We start from the raw sequence: 20,360 nt of genomic DNA, 5'->3' as shown, positions 1-20,360 counted from the left end.
ATTTTTATATGTAATTTGGGCTTGTTGTACACAGCATTTTTGGTTTTACTGATTTTTTGCTCTAATGTCATCTGCTTGTTTTGGTCAACAAGGTTGTATATAGGTCATGTAACATTTATACATTTAGAATATAATATTTAATATCTTAGTATAAAAAGGAAAGCAGTGCATTATTTTTAGTTTTTTTTTTTTTTTAAGTTTCGTTTATAGTGGGCACTAACAGCTTAGTCATCCCTCCTTTAAATGATGATACTGCTTTTCCCCTGGCAGGTCGTAGTCATAGTTTGAGAAGTAAAAAGAATCTTAAAGATTAAAAGCTCCTTGGGGCCTCCATGATTCAATATTGTGTCTCCAGCGTCTAGAAGAGTCCCTGACACATAGTGTGATTTTTTGATTTGGCAAATAAATATGAATCAATGTTAAACAACTATTTTTACATGAAGGCCAGTTCAGAAAAAATAAAAATATTTCTTGGTATCATGCCTTTTATTACACTTTTAAACATTCAAAGTACAAATAACTTTATTAAATCCAAGAGGGGATAAAGTACATTTAGGTATGTACACACACATATTTACATACATATATGTTCTTACAACCTAGATTACATATATTATTGACTAAAAGGACGTCAGTGAGGATGTTGGCACTGTTTTTAGCTGATAGAAGAGCCTATTTGATAAATAGAAGGCACTTTGTAATCTTTCATCCTATGTATCGGTTTATCTTACAAGAATCTCCTAAGTTCATTTGTATGTGCTTGCTATTTCATTTTTCATTCTTAAAACAGCTAATTTTTTTTTTTTTGGAGACGTTGCCTTGCTCTGTCACCCAAGCTGGAGTGCAGTGGCGCCATCTCGGCTCACTGCAACCTCTACCACCCAGGTTCAAGTGATTCCCCTGCCTTGGCCTCCCAAGGAGCTGGGATTACAAGTGTGTGCCACCATGCCTGGCTAATTTTTGTATTTATAATAGAGATGGGGTTTCACCATGCTAGCCAGGCTGGTCTCAAACTCCTGACCTCAGGTAATCTGCCCACCTTGGCCTCCCAAAGTGCTGGGATTACTGGCGTGAGCTACTGCACCCAACCGCTCATACATTTTTTAAGGTGAAAAAATAGCAGAGTCAATTTACTTTCCCAAGATATCCACTACTGGTTACTTGTCAAGACATTTTATCAGAGATATTTTTAAAATTTTTTAATTTTTAAAATTAAAATAAAATTTTAAATATTTTCAAATTTTACCGTGCTGGCTTAAATATTGTCATTCTTTTCTAATATTCCTATTCATAGTTTCATTTTGTTGTAAGAGTAGGGGATTACTTTAGAAGTAGGGTTATCAGATTTAACAGATGAAAAATACAGGACACCAGTTAAATCACTTTTTCTTCTATTTAAATATTTCAGAATAACAAATATTATTCCATGTAAGTGTGTGTGTCTCTTTCAATATTTGGGACATACTTATTCTAACAAATAGTTTGTTGCTTATTTGAAATTCAAATGTAATTGGTTGTTATGTATTTTATATGGCAACTATATCTAGAAAAGACCTCCCTACCCCCGCCCCCTGTTCTCTCACCTTCATTTTTCCAGAATTTCCAAGGAATGTTTTACTTTGGTTTAGTTATAATGTTAAAAGCATTGTTGTATGCATTGTAATTAGTACTTCGTATATCGTAGTTTCTTCACAGGACCAGCACTTTTTTGCAGTGTCTAATTTTTTGCCTGGTTCTTTTTAAATTCATTTTTGACAGTCATCAAGGAAACATCTAACTTACAGGGCTCTGCCTTTTTCAATTGTCAGCTTGTTTAAACGTGAGCTGTAGAAAAGACAAAAAACTTTGTCTTTTTTTTTCCCCTCAACTTTTAAGTTCAGGGGTACATGTGCAGGATGTGGAGTTTTGTTACGTAAGTAAACGTGTGCTATGGTGGCAAAAAAACTTAGTCTTAAAGATGTTACTGCTAACTTTCATCAAATTCTATTCATGCCAAGAATGAAAATGAATCCCACATTATGAGTCTGGATAGAAACCAAAATGACCACTTATTATAATCGCTGTATACTCAGTGTCATCAATTACAAACAGATATAGACAGATGTTTTTATCACCGATATCTCGACATATTTCACACAGCTATTGTGAAAATAAATTTGATAATGTATATCCTTAGGTCCACTTGAGGGGGAATATGTTTACGTGTGTTTTACCTATTATTTTATCTTTTAGGGATCTGCTAATCACTTTTTCTTCTATTTAAAAAAGTTAATTTGGCTTTAACTCCCTTCTCTACCACCTCTTTATCCATTTTTATCTGCCTGTTCCTTTGATGAAATTTTTAAAAATCAGCCTTAATATGTTTCAGAGGAATGATGCTTTTGCTTTCGTCTAGAGAGTGGCAGTATGTAATGAGTAGCATGCTTTTAGAGGTATAGGAAAGGCTTTTGACTCTATGGAGGCTTCCCTAGTCAGGGAAGGAGCTGCTATTCCTATGCCTGGCTGAACTTCCCTACATATAAGAAAACAAACTTTACATTCATATAGTTTCCTCTTTAATCTCCTTATCTGTGAAAGAGATTCCGCAAAAACTTTCAGTAGCTAATTACAATGTTTGTTACCTCACTTAGAGGAAAATTTATCCTAGGTCCCATTGGGTGGGTCAAATTTGCTTCCTCTTTTCTTCAATAAAGGTGAAGTGCAATTGTGGTGTAGCTTTTTATATATACCTGGAAATTATTAGGATTTGTGTAATATAATTTTTAAAAATCTTTTATCATTCTGGAGAGTGCTCTGCTGTGGACTACTCTATACTTAGAACCTTGCCTGAAAGAATATACAATAATTTTCATTGTCTTAATTTTTATTCATTCAGTTTCTATTCATTGGTTGAAATTATACAACAGATGTGGAGTATTTGGAGTTAGTTTTTGGGGTTTTTTTGGTAATTGTTTCTTTTTGTCCTGTTTAATAATAACATTCTCTTTTCCTCTCCAGCACAAACGTGCAGATATCTGATAGCCCTTTCCGTTGCACTCAAGAGGAAGCAAGATCATTAGTTGAATCGGTAAGGGGCAAACATCCAAGACATCCTTTAATCTTATAAATGTCATAGGAAGTCTAGTAGAAATTCTGAAATCTCTAGCAATGAAATGTGTCAAGTCCTTTTGAGAAGCATAAAGTTTACAGATCACCTTGAAATCTATTTCTGTAATTCAAGGAATTTAAATGAAAAATTTTAAAACCTTTTAGTTGAGTTTTTAAATTTTGTATTTGAAAGTACATTAACCATTTAGCTAACTTCATATGATGCTGTTTTTCTTATCATCCGTTTATTATTGTTTATATAAATATGCTCTCCTCTGTACTGTTGTATCTCCATGAATTATCCTCTGTCCGTGTCTACATTGGAACTGGCTATTGGCACAGTTCCAGCTTAAGAATAATAAAATTGGCCCAGCATGGGAGCTCCTTCCCGTAATCCCAGCATTTTGGGAGGCCAAGGCGAGTGAATTACTTAAGGCCGGGAGTTTGAGACCAGCCTGGCCAACATAAGGAAACCCCATCTCTACTAAAAATACAAAAAATTAGCTGAGCCTGGTGGTGCATGCTTGTAATCCCAGCTACTCGGCAGGCTGAGGCACAAGAATCACTTGAACCTGGGAGGCAAAGGTTGCAGTGAACTAAGATTATGCCACTGCACTCCAGCCTAGGCGACATAGTGAGACTCTGTCTCAAAAAAAAAAAAAAAAAAAAATTGAAAATAAAATAAAATTATGTTTTTCAGCTTAAGAAAAATAAAATTGGTGAGACCCTTTGCTTTTTTATTTCTCTTTAGTTTGGCTGTCTCACATGCTTTCCTTCTGTAAGCTGAGATGATATCCTTGGATTTTTATATGTCTTAGTGATAATGCTGCATAGAGGCAACTGAATTTATTAGTAAATTAATGACTGATTTGGAGATCACTAAATTAGAAAATTTATATTCAGATAATCAAGTAATATTACTTGTATAAAGTGTATTTAGGAGTGATCTTAGGCTAGAAATCTCATTTATAAATTAAGGGTTTTTAAGAACGATGAGATTTAGAAGCTAGTGAATTTAGATCTTTACACTAAGAACAACTAAAATGTTCCTAAATGTTAGTTGATCACTGTGACTGCTTTTAATTTATTGTTTTTTTGTTTGTTTTTTTGTTGTTGTTTGTTTGTTTGTTTGTTTTAACTGATGTATCGGCTATCTAATTATGTTATGTGGTAAGATATAGGTTCTGGGAATGCAGTATTAAAGAAAAGACACAAAAACCTCTGCCCTTGTGTAGCTCGCATTTTATCTGGAGAGATGGATAAGAAGGAAATATGCAAGTAAAATAATGAACGTTTCAGAGAGCAATAAATGCCTTCTGAAAAAATGACAAAAATGAGCAGGGACAAGGGGATAAAATGCCAGAAGTGGGATGGGAGTTGTAGTTATTAAAAAGGCAGTCAGCCACAGCCTCACTAAGAAGAGGGCTGACATATGTGCCAAGAATTGTAGAAGGCAAGGTCAAGCGAAGGAAGAGCATTCAAGGCCACACTCCCAAAGGTCCTGAGGCAAGAGGATGTCTGAGGTATTCAAGAAACACCCAAAGTGACCATAGTGACTGGTAGAGTAGAGAAAGTATGGGGGAGAAAGGAGGAGATGAGATTCGAAATGTTTGGATCTGGGTTTGAAAATGGGAGTTGATTATGAAAGACTCTGTGCAGGCTATTTAAGGATTGCATTTCTTATTCTGAATGAGGTAGGGAACCATTAAAATATTTTCAGCAAAGGAGTGGTCTAATCTGACTTTGATTTTAACAAGATCATTCTGGCTGCATTGGTGAGAATGGGCTGTAGGCCATAATTAGATTAGAGAAGATACAAGGAAGCTGTCACAATAATGCAGGCCACATTATTTTCTCCAAGTTATCAGTTTTGTATCTATGTAGATTATATTCAGAATTTGGTTTTCATTACTTATTTAAGGATGAAAATGAAGGAAAACAAAAACTTTTCATCTTTGTACAAGCAGTCTGTCTCACTAATCTCAGATTAAGTCTATTCCATGTATTTCAGTTTTAGATTCATAAATAATGTAGTAGATACTTGTCTTCAAATTAGCGAGAGGCTCAAAGTTTCTATATTAGATCCTGTTTTTTCATTGCTTTCTGTCACATTAGTGGCAAAACAAAAAATAATTGGAGGACATATATGTGATCTAGTTAGATTAGAGGAATAAGATTAGAATTCAGAAAGGTTAACATACAGCTTTAATTACCTGGCTTGGTAACTTGGTTGAGCTTTATAATAATGAAGAAGATACTCTACTGAATAATTTTTCACTGAGAATACTGCATCAGAGATTCACAAATTAGAGAAACCAGTGCCTCTTCACTAGCTCAGTGGAACTTCATGTATGCCAGTTTTCATCATTCAATATTTGTAAGTCAAAGAATTACCCCATTAGCACCCTCATGAATGATTTGGGATTCTTAGAGCCCAGATTAGTTAACACCTTTCTCATATAGTGTTTAATTTGTTATAATGAAATTCTTTGTCATAAAAGTATTTTGTCTCATTTCCTTTCTTCAGAATCACATTGAAGTATTTGAATCAGAATTATTTAGGTGTATATTTCCATGTCTCTTCATTTTGCTGTATACTGAATATTGTACAGTCTTCAAAGTGCTATCAGTTTTTTTTTTTGTCCTTTAATTGCTTAGAATAATTGAAGACACAGAAGTCATTCATCATACTTGATCAGATTCAGACCGTATCAAGTCCTGGGTTTGTATGAAACAAATTAGAAGACCCAAAATTTGTTAGTAGCTTAGAATGAGCGAATTAACAGCTCTAATATGTACCTAAGTAATATTATCTTGAGACTTATCTGTAGATGTTAAATGAGTCCCAAGTATGGTCATTACAAGGCCAGACAGTAATGGAAGTTTTCACTTTCAAGATGCATATTGCTAGAATACTCAGGGTGTGTTGATTGAGATTTTAGAATATGGTTAACTGCTTTGTACTTTTAAAATAGACAAGGAAAAGAAAAGAAATGGACTAAACTTTTGAGTGGTTAATAGAACTATTGTAGGAAGTATATGCTGGATGAACATTTATTGATCAAAACACAATTAAGCGTAACATTGAGACGAAACAAATTGTTAGTCATCCAACAATATGTACAAATCAGTTAGGAAAAATATTGTCAGAATATCCAAGAAAAATAAAATATAAACTGACAAATTGATGATTATTATTAAGAACCATCTTAGAAACAAAATAGAAAATATCTACAGAAGTAATTTATCATTCTTAGGTTAGAGATCTTTAGAAGGATAGATCTGAAAGATCTGAAAAGATTTCAGGAGGAGAATTTAAATGATCAAAATGATTATTGGGCTTTGTTTACAAATATAGATGTTTGAACTATACATGATCACAAAAAGCATGACTGTATCATAAACAAGTTTTGTTCATTTGATCCTAACACACTAGGGAACCATAAAAGGGAGAGAGAGTGCTCTGAGTGGGCTACAGCATGTGGACCCTGGCAACAGGCCCCTGTATGTAATAGTTCAACTGCAGGACCACTCAATTATTATTATTTTTTTTGAGACACAGGGTCTTGCTCTGCCGCCCAGGCTAGAGTGCAGTGGCAAGATCATACAGTTCACAGCAGCCTTGACTTCCTGAGCTCAATTGATCCTCCCACCTCATCCTCCCAAGTTGCTGGGACTACAGGTGTGTGCCACCACACCTGGCAAAGTTTTTCTAGTTTTTGGTAGAGTGGGGGTTTTGCTATAATGCCCAGGCTGGCCTCAGACTTCTGGCCTCAAGCAGTCCTCCCACCTCAGCCTCCCAAAGCACCGAGATTACAGGTGTAAGCCATCGCACCCAGCCTACATTCCTTTTTGTAAAGTTTTTTATTTTTTTAACCTTCACCTGATTTTATAGCCAAAAAATATGAGATTCTTCCCCAATACTTGAGAATTTTGTGACTAACAGTTGGATCTTTATTTCAGGGAGCAAGGCTTAGAGAATTTATAGAGAACAAAGAATGTGTGTTTGTGTGTGCATGTGTGTATGTGTATGCAAAGACATGATTTGCCTTTCAGATAATATTAGTTGATAGTCTTTAAAGATTTGATTTGACTATTGGGGGTTAAGATGCTACTTTTAGGACCCTTTAGTTAAATATTATTTTGAGAATGTTGAGAAGATTCAAACAAAATGTACAAGATTAATCTAATGCACATACATAATTAGTGAATACATAATTTTTTCAAGTATATGTACACATTTCCAAAAATTGAGTAGATATTAGGCCACAAATAGAGTTGCAAAAGACTTGCTGTCATGCAGACCACATTCTCTGTCTACAATATAATCAATTATGAAAATATTAAAAGAAAAAAGCACAAGTTCATGTGTTTGAAAATTTAAAAGTACTTATAAATAAATTAGGCCTCAAAAATATAAATAATTTATATTTAAAACTAAAATATTTAAAATTGGAAGACAACTGAGTCAGTGTATGTTAAAACTTATGTAATGCAGCAAAAATAGTTCTTGAGAAATTAAATGTATACAATATAGCAGAAATTAAAGAAAATTATAGAAGTTCAACTTAACAATTACTTGTACATTTTGTTTGAATCTTCTCAACAACTTCTCAAATTGTAACTTAACAATTACTCTGTTCGTTTTTCTGACTTTTTATATTAGAAGAAAATTATAAAGAGTAGAGTAAATATTTAATGAAACAGAAAACAAATAATGACAGGATCAACTAAAACAAAAGCTGGGTTTTCTTTCTTTTAAGACTAATTATACAGACCTGTGGCAAGAAAGATGATGAAATAGAATAGGCACAAATAAAAATAGCAAGAATTAAAATGAAGACATAACTACAGGCATAAGACATATTTAAATAATCAGAAGAGAATACTGAGAAGCTTTTTGCAACAACTTTCTAAACACAGATGAATTGATAATTTTGTTTAAAATATAAATTGCCAATATTAAATCAAGAATAAATAGAAAACCTAAATAAACTTGTAAAACAATACTTAATCATGAAGATGGCAATTTTTCCCATGTTAATTAATGAAGTCAGTCTATTTTTTTCATCAGAATCCCAATGAGGTTTTCACTGAACCTCACAGAGTGATTCTAAAATGTATATGAAGTAGTAAAGGGCCAAGAATAACCTAGAAAGGATTAATAAATTTAAGTAAAGGGGAAAAAAACTGTAAACAACAAAAGAAACCTTAAAATAAGTTACAAGATAAGCCATTGATTGGAAGGAGATATTTTCATGTAAATGATAAAAGGACTGGCATCTAAAATAATAACTTATTCAAACTCACAAGAAAAAGATAACCAGTAGAAAAAAATTGTGTAAACAACATGAGTAGACAGCTCACAAAAGAGGAAACATACAATGACCTCTAAACATCATAATTTGCTTTATCTTACTTGTAATCAGTGGGATCAAAATAAAACACAATACAATTTTACAGTTGTAGATTACCAAAAGTTTAAAAGTCTGTTAATACCAAGAGTTTTTAGGCAAGTGAAGAAAGGGAAGCTTTCATACTTGATGGTATGATAGGAGTATAGATGGCTACAACTACTTTGAAGAACATTAAGTAATTTCTAGTAAACTTGATGCCTATAATTCACTACTCAGAAATTACCCTTCTAGGTACACATCTTACAGAGACACTATACATGTGTTTGTGATCAGAAATGGAAAAATTAGAAACTGAATTACATGTCTATTGATAAGAGACTGGGTGAAAAAGCAGGACATATATAGTATGTACCATTTATGTATTTTTTAAAAGCAATAGACATATTTTTTATGAATACAAACATATATGGTATTACATTTTAGAAACATAAATAAGAAAAGTAAACGTCAATTTCAGCATGGTGGCCAGAAGTTACCTCTGAGAAGGGAGGGGAGTAAATATGATTTTTATTTTTAATAAATAGGGAGAAAGACTTCAGTTATAAAGATCTGAAACAACAATATTAACTCTTCTAAATCTAGAGAGTAGGTATGTGTTATAATGGTCTCTGCATACAGAATATGTTTGAAGTACTTCGTGATTTAAAAAATTTATATGCCCAGAAAAACAATTTAAAAAAATTAATGAAGCCAAAAGCTAGTTCTTTGAGAAGATGGTAAAACTGGTAAGCCTTTAGGCAGAATGATCAGGAAAGAAAAAAAAGACACATTTTCAAAGTAAGGCACAAAACAAGTAATATCACTGCTAATTCTACAGATATTAAAAGAAAAATAAGACAATGTGAACATATTTTATATCAATAAATTTGACAGCTTGCATGAAATTGACAGATGCCTTGAAATATATAAACTACCAAAGCTCACTGAAGAAGAAGTAGGCATAAACAAATTCAATTTGTACTTAAAAACCTTTCTATAAACACGACTCTAAGCCCAGTTGGCTTCTACTACTATTGTACAGCATTGTACTGAAGGTTCTAGCCAGTGCAGTAAGGCAATAAAAAGAAGCAAAAGGCATTCAGATTGTGAGGGAAGGGGCATGAATGTCTCCATAGCAAGTTCAACAAATTCTACCTAAAAACAACTAGAATAAGTGAGCTTAGCAAGATTGTAGGACATGAGATTAATATAGCAAACAATTGCAGACCGGGCACAGTGGCTCACGCCTGTAATCCCAGCACTTTGGGAGGCCAAGATAGGTGGATTGCTTGAGGTCAGGAGTTCAAGACCAGCCTAGCCAACATGGTGAAACCCCACCTTTACTAAATATACAAAAATAAGGCGGGCATGGTGATGCACACCTGTAATCCCAGCTACTCAGGAGTCTGAAGCAGGATAATCGCTTGAACCCAGGAGGCAAAGGTTGCAGTGAGCCGAGATCGCGCCACTGCACTCCAGCCTGGGTGACAGAGCGAGACTCTGTCTCAAAAAAAAAAAAAAAAATTAGCCAGGCGTGGTGGCGGGTGCCTGAAATCCCAGCTACTGGGGAGGCTGAGGCAGGAGAATCGCTTGCACCTGACAGGCAGAAGTTACAGTGAGTCAGGATCATGCCATTGCACTCCAGCCTGGGCAACAAGAGCCAGTATACAAAAATAGTTGCTTGAGATTATCTATCTATCTATCTGTCTATCTATCTATCTACACATATTGATAGATACACACATATAGATATATATATACACACACATCTATATATATAGATATATATACATCTGTATATACAGAGATATATATCTCAAGCAAGTATTTTTGTGTACTGGCTACAATTAGAAAATAATATTAAAATTACATTATTTATAATGGTATCAAAAATACAAAAGAAACACTTAGGAATAACTCTGGCAAAAGTATGCAAAGAACCTGCACCCTGAAAAGTATAAAATATTGCCAACAGACATCAGAGAACTAAGTAAATGAAGAGATATATAATGTTCATGCCTTCAATATTGCATGTAATATAGTATTTCAGTATTTTGATATCAGTTCTGCTAAAGTTGATATATAGATTCAGTCCAATGTCCATCAAATTCCAATATACTTTTTTTGTAGAAATTAACAAGCTGATATAAATAAATACTAAGGACCTAGAATAGTCTAACCTTGGTAAAGGACAAAGTTAGAATCATAACTTTTCCTGATTTCAAGGCTTTTTAAAAAACACTGCAATAATCAAGAGAATATAGTAATGGCATAAAGATAGATTAGTGTAACCAAATCTAGACACAGACCTACATATATTTGGACAACTGATTTTCAAAATGATATTTTTTTCAACAAATAGTGCTTAAATAATTGGTTATTCATATTTTTAAAAACACATTTCAGTTTTGCACTGTATGTAATTGTCTAAAATGGATCCTAGACCTAAATTTAAGGCACAAAACTTAAACCTATTTTGACTTTGGGTTAGACAGTATTTCTTAGATATGACACCAAAGGCACAATCTGTTCTTTAAAATGATAAATAGGACTTCATCAAAATAAAAAATTTTTGTTCTACAAAAGACATTCTTAGGAGAATGAAAAGAAGCTACATATTACAAGAAAATATTTGAAAATTATATATCTGATAAAGGGACTTGTATTCAGAATATATAAAGAACTTTCACAACTCAAGAAAACAAAACATTCGGTTTTTAAAAATGTACAAAATATGGCTCTGTAAATGGATGGATGACCCAAAAATAGAATTTTTTAAAAAGTACAAAATATATGAATGAGCACATCACCAAATCTATAAAGAAGGCAAAGAAACACATGAAGTGATGCTCAACTTTAGTTATTAAATGCAGATTTAAAACCACAGTACATGCTAATACACACTTTTAGGATGTCTAAAAGTAAAAGGACCAGGCATACCAACTGTTAACAAGGACGTGGAGGAACTACAATTCTCATTTACTGCTGGTTAGAATGCAAAATAGTACAACCATCTGGAAAACATTTTGGTATTTTCTTGAAAAGTTAAACGTATACATATCATGTGATCCATGTGATCAAGTCATTCCACTCAATTTACCCAAGACAAAAGGAAGTGTGTGTCCATACAAAGACTTGTACACAAATGCTTGCAGCAGCTTTCTTTGTGATAGACAGAAACTGAAAACAACCCAAATGTTCATCAGTAGATGAATGGATAAACAACTTGTAGTATATTTATGAGGAATACTACTCAGTAATAAAAAGGAATAGATTATTGACACATGCCACAACATGGCTGAATCTTAAAAAAAAATATTGAGTGAAAACAGATATATCATACACATTTTTTCATACCATTTATATAAAATTTTAGGAAATGCAAGCTAATGTATAATGATGCAAACCAGATCAGAGAGAGCCAGGAAGGAGGATTTTACAGTCTCTTTTATAAGAGCATGGAGAAACTTTTAGGAATAGTGGTGAATATGTTTATTATCTTGATTATATTGATGGCTTCATGAGTGTATATATGTCAAAACTTATCAAATTACAGACTTTACATGTAGTTTATTTCAGGTCAATGTTAGTCTAATGACACATCTTTTGAAAAAAATTTTTTTTTCTGAAGTCAGATTATCTGAGTCCAAATCTCAGTTCTTTAATTTATAACCTGAAACAAATTTTAATTTATTTACATCTTTGACTTCTTATTTATAAAATGGGGCTTATAATAATAGTATCTTATCAGGCTGTTGTGGAGAATTGAATGAGCTAATCCCGGTAAAAATGTCCAGCAGATAAGGTATTCAATAAATGTTGGGTTTTATTGTCATTACTGCTATAAGTGTAGTTGAGTTAAATTGATCAAAGAGAGAGAAATCCCTTCTATTCCAGCCTCTTCTTTCCAATACTTCTAATGATGAGGATATCACTCCTTTATGAGTTGACCCATTCCATTGTTGGGTATTGGAAAAGTCAGCCTTACTAATTTTTCTAGACATATGAGAATTAGTCCTACTTTCAGAGACTTTAATAGGAAGAAAGGGAGGAAGAAGAGGTGGAACAAGTGGAGGGGAAAAGTAGTTGGTTTAACCACTCTTCCCATCTGGGAATTCTTTTCCCCAAAATTCTCCCATGTGCTTTGTTTAAGCACTTTCCTCTTTGAGGAAATAGAACACTCTAGGCATTATGCAAAGTTGGGGAAATATGAATTAAACAATGTGTGAGGTTCTCTAATACTTGGTACTATAGTCATTTTACTGGAAAAATGATCGAACTTTATGAGGCTCCACACACAAACTGGTGGCATATAGAACTGAGGAGAGAGCCATATTCAGTGCTAAAGGATTCCCAGACTTGCCTCAGACATGTGCACAGCCTCACTCCAGGGATATAAAACTCTTACAATCTAGAATTCAGGCCAAGAAGAGTAAGTAGCTATACACTTGCTCAGTTCTAGGGAACCAGACCCATGCCACTGTGAACCTCTAGCTCATAGTAGTGATGGAAGAAGTTCAAAAGGTTAATGACTTCTAAAACTGAGCAGATAGAATGCCTCCCAGAGAGGTCTCAGCACCCTCAGTCTGACTGTTTTTGCCTATTCATCGACAGATTTCCACTAAAACTGGTCTCGGATAAACCTGGAGCACACAAGACTCAGAGATGATAGTGATGATGGTACATAGGATGCTAAATGGATGGTGTTTTGAAGTAAAAAAGTCAAGGGGGAATTGGAACTTCAATATAAATGTATTATTTCTTGCTACATTTGGTAGATCTTATTTCTCAGTAAAGCAACAATATCCATAGTGTTGTATAAAATTTGGATGGTTGTCTTATAGTTGATGCAAGACTTCTTAGCTGAATTGTAAAAAGCAGTGCATTCAGGAGGCCAAGGCCATAAAGTGAATCCCAGTGACAGTTAACATCAGCATGTAGTGTGGCCATCTATTTCATCCCAAAATGTTATCAGTCATCCCATAAATGCATATTGGCATTGATGTAGAGACTCAAAGATGAATCCGGGTGAAGGACTTTAGCTGAATCCATCAATATAAGCATTTCATGTGAGTCTGAGGCATTGTTATCATTTGGAATAATAGCACTTAAAATCACACCAAAGCCATGTTTTATTTTTCCTAAGGATCACAAGATGGATTAATAAAGCAGTCAGCTTAGAACCACACTCTTAGAGGTTCTGCATTTTAATAAGAAAATAACCAATTAATTAATATTTTAAATAGTTATAAGTAGGAGAAGTAATGACCAGCAGAAGAATGGTGAAGTTCATTGTCATGTTCTCGGATAGGACTTGTAACAGCATGTTCCTCAAATGGTTCCTTTGGGCATTTCCTTTATCTCTATTTAGGGCTTTCCTGATAACATGACAGTAACAGCTTCCTTGCATGGTCCACAAGGAGAAGGCATTCCCTGGCATCTGGTTATTGAAACTGAGTCAGCTCAGAACTAATCTCTGAGGTTAATCTGGCTGGGATACCCTCTTATCACCAGGGTTGCTTTGACCCTTCAGACTACCTATACAAGAAATACTTCCCTCTATGGGCACGCACTTTAATCAAAGCTGTATCTCCATCAAAGAGGACTGCATTTTCTTTTAGAGTAGAACTGATCTTAGGATGTAATTTTCTAGTAAGATCACACTACAATATTTATGTCATACAGATTTGTTTTATTTATGACCCTGAGAATGAACATCCTTATGGGAGTTCATTTAAAAATGTTTTAAATAATGCCTTTTCTTCATAAATCAGGGTCTGATTAGAACCAGACCCTGATTTATGAAGAAAAGACATTATTTTAGTTTTATTTCTCCCTCTTTCTCTTTTTGCCCCTTAACAGCTTTGCTGTGCATTACCACCGGATGGTAGACAAAGTTAGTGAAAGTAAAACCAATCATTTACTTAGCTACTAGCCATTTAAATGCATTCTTGAAGAGGAAGTATTAATAGATTAAACTTACATGAACTTAAAATATTTTTATGTCTTCTTTATGAATAACTAAGAATTGAACCTATATTGTTGATTCTAAAGCAAAAAATCAGAAAAGGATTGTGTGAAAAGTAAAATGAATGTAGCATAACTGCTTTATGAAGTGTGGAAATACAATGCAGAAAGACAATGTCCGGCTGGGCACAGTGGCTCACACCTGTAATCCCAGCACTTAAGGAGACCGAGGCGGGTAGATCACTTGAGTTCAGGAGTTCCAGACCAGCCTGGCCAACATGGTAAAACCCCGTCTCTAAAAAAAAAAAAAAAAAGAGAAAAGAAAAAGAAAGACAATGTCCAAGGCACTTTAATTCAACTAAAACCTTGCATCACCTGAATGAAAAATTGGGAATCTATTTTTTTCCCTTTAATTTTGAACTCTTTTAGTAAAATGACAGAACGTCAATCCCTTTGTTATATATAGTAAAGCAGGATACTTTATATTGGTTCAGTGTGTCATGTTTGTTCATTTGGACAAATGTAACTTACAGGTGAAAATGCTTATAGGGACCTGGTAGAGTTATTTGAGAGAGAGACACTTAAGTACAGAGCAGTTGTATTAACAGTTTATATTTGTTTAAAATACAGTTTATATATAAACAGAAAAGAAAGGAATACTTTGGCAATGAAACCGTTAGAGTTTTTGAAAGCAATTAAAGATATAAAGATAATGAGAAGGATTTTTGGGATGAGGAAGAGGAGTAGATAGCATTTTTATTAATTAATTAATTAATTATTTAATAAAAGACACAGTCTCACTATGTTGCCGGGGCTGGTCTCAAACTCCTGAGCTCAAGTGGATCTACCTGCCTTGGCTTCCCAAAGTGCTAAGATTACAGGCGTAAGCCACCACACCCAGCCGTGGAAGTAGCATTTTTAGAATGAGACTATAAAACAATACTCATTGTTGGTGGAGAATTTATTTTAGGTGAGTAAAGGATGTCCACATTCTTTTCCTACTAAGAAATTAGATGAGGTAAGTAATTACATTAAAAGAAATGTAGAAGTAAGTAACTAAAAGTTATTTTTTTAGTTTCTTACAATGAAAATGTAATCATAGTATCCCCTGAGAGTGAAGAGTTGGGATTAGTAATCTTTTGGGTACTGCTCCATACATCTCTTTCTTCCATTTTCTGTAAGTAAATGTTATATTTGTTGTTATGTTTAAGCACCAGGAAATCATTGACTGTAGATAAAGAGTCAAATAGCTGATGTTTATCATGAATCCATTATTACTGATGTTTTCAAATTTAAATGACAGTTTCTCTTTTAATATGGTATTTTTTTAAATTACCTTCAAACTTTATCATTATCTCTGAGTGTCAGACTTACCTATGATGAGGTGTGTGTGTGTGTGTGTGTGTATTTAAATATATATCATATGGCTTTGTATATTCTGAATATATTCTATCAATTGAGAAATGTATTCTTAAAATGAAGAAATAAAACCATTCTGGAAATTATTTTAAAATAAAATGTAATGATAAATGTTTTAGAGTAGCTTGCCCATTTCTTTACTGTAATACTTTTTAGGTTAACGAGAAGCTGCTCAATTATTCTATTTTTATACACTGTACATTTTATTCCTCTGAAATGTTTGGCAGCTCCAACAAGAAGCAGCTGCTAATTTTAAGCAGGAAATCTAAACAGCTAATTTGAGAAAAAAATTTTGTATTGTTATACTCTCCTTAAATTGTGCAGGACACAAATAGGCATCCTACACAATTTAAGGAGTATATAGCAATTTCACAGAATAAGCGGGTTACCCCATTTTATGGTCTGTTTAGAAAAATAGAGCCGTCAAATCCCAAATGCCTAATCTCAAGGAGTACAATTTTTATGTTGTGTTACTGTCATACCCAGATTTAAATTCTACCATCCTCAAAACCAACGATGGTTAAGAATTTTTCTTTGTGCACAAGCTGAGTAGAGATTTTATTCTTTTTGAAGTACTTGGAAAAACTAATGGATGTTTTTAAAAATTGTAATTTTAGGCCAGGCATGGTGGCTCATGCCTGTAATCCTAGCACTTTGGGAGACCAAGGTGGGAGGAAAGTTTGAGCCCAGAAGTTCAAGACCAGCCTGGGCAACTTAGCGAGACTCCATCTCTAAAACAAACAAACAAAAAGATAAAAATGGTAATTTTATTTACATGGTTACACTATCCTTTTCTTTGATATAAAGAAAATAAAACAAAGTCTGTTTGTTCAGCTTTTTTCTTAAAACAGAGTAGAAAGAGTAATAACTTTAAACTATTTATGATTTGGGGGAATTTATTAGGATTCTCCAAAGAGTCAGAACCAATTGGATGTGCATATACAGAAAGAGATTTATTATAAGGAATTGGCTTACATGATTATAGTGGCTTGGCAAGTCCAAAATTTGCAGTTGGGCTGGCGGGCTGGAGACTCAGGAAAGCAGATGATGCAGTTCCAGTGTGAAGGCCAGCAGCCTGGAGACCCAGGAGAGCCAGTTGAGCAGATGAAATCTGATGGCTGTCTGCTGGAGAATTCCCTTTTGCTTGGGACAGACTAGTCTTTTTGTTCTATTAAAGCCTTCAACTGATCAGATGGGGCCTACCAACATTATGGAGGGTAATCTGCATTATTCAGAGTTCACTGGTTTAAATGTTAATCTCATCTAAAAACACCCTCCAAGTTGACACATAAAATTAGCTATCATAGGGAATATTTTAATATTGCTGAAATATAAATCTTTCTTCTGGTGGAGTGGTGGCTATTCAGTACTGCCCTTAGATTTAAGCACGGAGAGCCTTCCTCGGATCCTGCTTTTTGGAGGGTCATACTTGGCCGTTATTCAGTCACATATCTCACCATAGGGCAAGAAGACCAAGGGGCCAAAGTTACAGATTCACCAGGAGGCATGCCCCCATTCTAGACCACATCCCCACAAGGGACCAAAGTTAGACTCACTAGGAGGCATGCCCCCATTCTAGACCACATCCTGGCTACCCAGGACCCTGGAATCCTCTGCCCAGACAGGTTTAAGCCTGTTTCTGGGGCCTGTGTAGAAACCAGGCTACACATCTCCCCAGGTCCACGCTCCTGACTCTATGGACTTTGTACCCACCGTTACTTCTGCAGGGGCCGGTGGGTGGCTGTTTGGAGGTAAAAGATGCCTAGATATGTGGGCTACTAAATTTCTACCCATGTGCAGATGAGGCCCTTGAAATACAGAAAGGAGCCTGGAATAGGGAGAGAAGTGGAGCAGGATGAGGGCCTCTTTTCCTTCCTCTGCTGCATCCAGACACATGTCTCTAAGGTGTCTGGAATCCTAAATGAGAGCTTCCAGGTCATTACAAAGGTATTTGTATCAAGATAGTGAGATGGAACACATTTCATATATATATTCATCAGTTGTTAGCCTGAGTTATTATAACTTTTAAATATTTAGATGTATATTTGTACATTTGGACCTCTGCCTCAGACTTAAATGCTAGAGGCAGGTATTTCCTATCTATTGAAGGTCAGCAAATTCAGAGAATTAGAAGTTAATTATTAAATTTGAAATCTGAAAAGTGTGTTATAAAATCAGGGTAGGGTAGGGTTATTGCTAGGAAGGAAGGGGTCATAGTTGGGGAGGGGCCTGGCATGTTTCATTTCTCTACTTGGATGGTGGTCACATAGATGTAAATTCTAATGATTCTTTAAACTAAATCTTTGTGGCTTCTTCCTTATGGAAAATAGATCTTCCAATGGAGTGCTAAGAAGTATTATTCTTAATTATGGGGAAAAAAACTATTGCATAAAAATGTTTCTTCAAACTTGTCTGTTCTAAGAATCTTGGCCCAGCCATCAGAATAAATAGAAACAATAATTTAAAGTTCTAGAAGACAGATAAATTTTTTAGCAAGTGTGTGTTTTATAGCAAGCATGAACAAACTTATATTTAAATATGTGTGTGTGTGCTTGATTTTAACTTTCAAGACATTAGTTGCGGAAGCCATTGAAAGAAAACCTCTCTTCTCATTCCTAGCTGCAAGACCTTCAGTGGATTCCATGGGTTAAGATAAAAAATATTTTCAAGTATTTTTATTTTACTCTAAGTCTGTTGTTTGTTTATCTGAAAGAATGAACAATGATAATGAAAAGCAAAGGGGAATATTTACCTTTTTCAGGTTAGAGATCCATTGTGTGTAAACTTTGTTCTATAATTTCGTGAAAAAACTTTCCTGGATGCGCTTTCCACATATAAATATTTATTGTAACAGAGATTCTTTCTCTGTTTTTATTTCCAGGTATCATCTTCACCAAATAAAGAAAGTAATGAAGAAGGTATAGTATATTTTGATTCATTAAGAGTAACATGTATAAATTTATTTGTTTACAGTAGTGGAAGCCAAAAACTAAAACTAAAAATAAAATAGATAAATTGAAAAGCTGTATAAGCTAAGTGAAATATTTTTAAAATAGTCGCTAAAATTTCAGATGAAATATTTTCTAATTCAGAAAATAAGGAGAATGCATTTAACTACTTTTCTAGGTTAGAAAATGATTTGATTGTACAGTGACTTTTTTTTCGGTGAAGTACTGAGATATTCCAGCCGGTTCTGATACATTTAATTTTAAAAGATTTAATTAAAAAAAACTCTTACATTTAGATATTTATCTTTTTTTAATGAATCACTTATTTTAGCTGAAGATCTTAAAATCTATAGTTATAGAATTAAAAATAAATATAATATTTTTATTACTATTATTTGAAGCTGTTTTAATAAACAAGTAAAAGTACTCTGTAGTGAATTTTCAGAATTTAAGCATGTGCACACATCATTTGTCTTTCAAAATATTGCAAGATTTTGGCTTTTTGTTTTAATATAAAATATTAGAAGAACATTCAACTTGCAGATTTGGAAGAAATATGAGAACTATTTACTGTGAGTCAAGTATGACATGTTTAGAAAGGAGTAAATCCATAGACATGATTTCATGGGAAAGCAAACTGTATTCCTTATATGGTAAGCTAACAAATTGTTTCTTTGCGATACTATCCCATTTGGGGCATTTTTTGTGTAGTCAAATTTTACAATACAAGCTTTATCTAAACCTTTCATGTTATAGCACTTCTATGTTGTCTGCTAGAGACTAAAATGACCCAGAAAGATACAAGAAATAAAGTAAGAAGGCTCTAGAATTTTTAATGTAGCTTTATATAAGGCTTGGGCCAAATGAGAGAACTTGGGACAAAAGTTTGAAGGGAAATAGCTTTAAATAGAGAAATGCAACTTTAGATAGCTTATGACTGTTTGTATCTGCCTAAATACTTCCTAAAAGTCTAAATTAAATTTGATTAATCACTCCCTTCTCCCTCCTCTTATCCCTTCCCTAATACCCTCTTTCCCCATTTTAAATGCAGAGCAAGTGTGGCACTTCCTTGGCAAGTGATTGAAACATCTGAAATTCTGCTGTCAAGATTCCCATCTCTAAGGACTCCAAGACTCTTTTTCCCCAAGTGCTAGAGACAAGGGGGTCTATGAGCATTTACTGACTTCCTGTTAAAACTTCATTTTTTCAAACTTTTTGAGCTATGCAATATATAAATAAACAGTAAGAATTTTAAATTACTCTCCTTTGGACATTTATTGATATAAAAAGAAGATTTTGGCCAGGCACGGTGGCTCATGCCTGTAATTTCAGCACTTTGGGAGGCCGAGGTGGGCAGATCATGAGGTCAGGAGTTCAAGACCAGCCTGGCCAGTATGTTGAAACCCCATCTCTATTAAAAATACAAAAATTAGCCAGGCATGGTGGTGCATGCCTGTAGACCCAGCTACTCAGGAGGCTGAGGCAGAAGAACTGCTTGAGCCCAGGAGGCAGAGGTTGCAGTGAGCAGAGATTGCGCCACTGC

At 34.2% G+C, this 20,360-nt stretch overlaps 1 protein-coding gene across 3 annotated transcripts in view; it reads left to right on the top strand.

Moving 5' to 3' along the window:
* PPA2 (inorganic pyrophosphatase 2) overlaps positions 1 to 20,073 on the top strand; it is a 104,029-nt gene extending 83,956 nt beyond the window's left edge. For all 3 annotated transcript variants that reach the window (XM_003829969.6, XM_003829970.6, XM_034958968.3), the window contains 3 exons: positions 2,998 to 3,067; positions 18,751 to 18,787; positions 19,869 to 20,073. In XM_003829969.6, coding sequence (XP_003830017.1) covers positions 2,998 to 3,067; positions 18,751 to 18,787; positions 19,869 to 19,897 — 136 coding nt within the window. In that variant the 3' untranslated portion in view covers positions 19,898 to 20,073. The remainder of the gene's footprint in view (positions 1 to 2,997; positions 3,068 to 18,750; positions 18,788 to 19,868) is intronic.
* Positions 20,074 to 20,360: the final 287 nt, after the last annotated feature.

This window comes from Pan paniscus, chromosome 3, assembly GCF_029289425.2.
Source record: "Pan paniscus chromosome 3, NHGRI_mPanPan1-v2.0_pri, whole genome shotgun sequence".
In the NCBI taxonomy this organism is placed as follows: domain Eukaryota; kingdom Metazoa; phylum Chordata; class Mammalia; order Primates; family Hominidae; genus Pan; species Pan paniscus.
The sequence above is the reverse complement of the archived record's forward strand: the minus strand, read 5'-3'. Positions and strand labels throughout refer to the sequence as shown.